Source organism: Camelina sativa, chromosome 15, assembly GCF_000633955.1.
Source record: "Camelina sativa cultivar DH55 chromosome 15, Cs, whole genome shotgun sequence".
Lineage (NCBI taxonomy): Eukaryota > Viridiplantae > Streptophyta > Magnoliopsida > Brassicales > Brassicaceae > Camelina > Camelina sativa.
The window spans coordinates 22,691,955-22,694,524 of record NC_025699.1 but is presented as its reverse complement, the minus strand read 5'-3'; the positions used below and the strand labels follow the sequence as shown (position 1 = coordinate 22,694,524).

The following is a 2,570-nucleotide window of genomic DNA, read 5'->3' as shown; positions in this document are numbered from 1 at the left end:
AATCTCCTTTGAGGTCATCAAATAAAGAGTCTAAACACTCACCATCCAAAATGTCCTCATCAAGCTTTGTAGTCTCCTTAATCCCCACTTTATCAACTTGGAGCTCTTGATGTTGATCATTCAAGTCTCTATGCTCTTCCTTAGTTGCCACTTCTTCACTAGTGATTGTTCCACAAAACATAGTAGAGGAAGGCTTGATAGGATATGATATGTTGGGGTTCACATGAATAAGAGTTACTCTCTTATTTGGGAAATCAATGCTTGCACCCACAGTGTTGAGAAATGGAGTTCCTAGTATGAGATGGAGCTTGTTGGTTTCTTTCGTTTTAACTACCATGAAGTCTGTTGGAACTGTGCAATCACCAACCTTGAGTGGATAGTTCTCAATCAAACCAAGTGGAGATTTTGAGGAGGCATCTCCAATGTGATGGAAGAAGAGGGTTGCTTCATATCTTTGATCCCAAGACTCTTTACCATCTCAAGTGACATCACATTAACACTTGCTCCTGAATCACACAAGGCATCATCAAGTTGTAAAGCACCAAGTGAGCAAGGTATAGTGAATCTGCCTGGATCTTCAAGCTTGGAAAGTGTTTTTGGACTTGGTTGTTCTTCACTTGGTGAATCAAAAATTCCCATGATCTCTTCCACCTTCTCTCTGTTTGCTAGAATAGCTTTGATGAACCCTATATGGCTAGGAACTTGAGACAAGCTATCCACATGAGGCAAAGGTGTTCCAACTCTATTCATATTAGCTTTGAAACTTGAGAGAACTTTCTTTTTGACCTTTGTAAGAACCCTTTGGGGAAATGGAATTGGAGGACTATAAAGAGGAAGAGCAACACTTGGTTCATCTTTCTTTTCAACCTCATTGGCAACTATCTCCTTACCCCTTGATTCTTTCTCAGTTTTCTCAACTTTAGCAACCACCAAACTCTCAGCAGCAGAACCATATAGGAGAGCAGAGATCTTTTCAATAGACCTTTCATTCTCATCAGCATGGCTATCCATTTTTGATTTTTCGAAACTCATACTAGTAACCCTGTTCACTTCTTCCTTGAAGATGGCATTGCAAAACGCCTTTGGGTGTTGTTCTGATTTTCCCGGTAGAGAACCCATTTGTTTTGTTGAAGAGGAAGAAGCTTGTCCCTGGACTTGTGTTTGCAACCTTTCAAACTTAGCATTTAACTCACCATAGACATTGTCAACCTTGTTGTGTATGGCTTTCATTTGTGTAGCAAGTTCAATGGCTCCTCTTCCTTGTCCTTCTAGGAGTTGTCTAAGTAGAGCATTTGTGTCATCTACTTGACTATGAGGATGTGGTGCATTCATTTGCTGCTGTGGCTGGGAATAGCTTTGAGGTTTGGCTTGGTAATTCCCTTGAGGTTGAGGCTGATAGTTGGGTTGGGGAGGGAAACCAGGTGGTTTTTGGGGTGGATAAGACTGATCTTGTGGGTTCTCCACATTGGTGCTGCGGTAAGAGAGGTTAGGGTGGTTGTGGTAATTAGGATTTAACTTGTTATAGCCTTGGCCACCAATATAATTGACCTCCTCTTGTCCCTCAACACAAGCCTCCATACCTTCTTGATAAAGTTCACATTCATTGACAAAGTGAACTTGCTTTTGATTGGCCATAAGCATCTTGTCCATCTTGCCATTCAATGCTTTGATCTCCTTTCTGTGTTGCTCATTCATATCAGAATGATCTCTTGGTGTTCTATCATAATCCTCTCCATAGTTACCATCACTTTGTGCAAGATTCTCCACCAAAGTCATACCAACATCAACATCTTGGCCAAGGAAGTTTCCATTACTTGCTGTGTCAAGCAACATCCTTATCTTTGGTAGGACTCCCCTATACAATGTGCTAAGAAGAGACTCCTTGGAGAAACCATGGTGAGGACATTGCATAGTGTAGCCCTTGAACCTCTCCCATGCTTCACAAAGACTCTCATTTCCCTTTTATGCAAAGCTTGATATCTCATTTCTCAACCTTGCTGTTCTTGTAGTTGAGAAGAACTTGGAGAGGAAGGCTCTCTTGCATTGATCCCACGAAGTAATGGATCCCACTGGTAGGTTCTTCTCCCATGTTCTAGCTCTATCTCCAAGAGAAAACGGAAAGAGGCGGAGTTTGAATGCATCTTCCGAGATACCGTTGATTTTCACCGTCCCACACAGCATATCAAACTGATCCAAGTGATCAAGAGGGTCTTCCATAGGCAGACCATGTAACTTTGAGCTTTGCACCATGTTGATAAGACTGGACTTGATTTCGTAGTTGTTGTTCTCAACAGCGGGTGGTCTGATTCCCATGAATGTTCGGTTGATCAAAGGCTCCAATGACTCGAGGTTGTCTTGGAGGATGGATAGGAGCTTGGTTTTGGTTGTGCTGCTCATTTCCATTATGAGCAGCGGCTGGAGGAGGATTGTTGTCCATGGCTTGGCGGGCTAAACGGCGGTTCTCTCGTTCAAGTAAGTGAATGACGTCCACAGGCTGAAACAAGTTGGCTAGACCATGGCTCTTCAAGTTCATACAACCTGAAAATCAAAGACAACCCACCAATCCAATC

The 2,570-nt window shown here is 42.5% G+C and overlaps 1 protein-coding gene across 1 annotated transcript; it reads right to left on the bottom strand.

Moving 5' to 3' along the window:
• LOC104748689 lies at nt 388–2,250 on the bottom strand. The gene is made up of 3 exons (XM_010470292.1): nt 1,994–2,250; nt 603–1,855; nt 388–506 (listed from the first exon to the last, which is right to left on the bottom strand). The coding sequence occupies exons 1-3, from the start codon at nt 2,248–2,250 to the stop codon at nt 388–390; spliced, it is 1,629 nt and encodes a 542-aa protein (XP_010468594.1).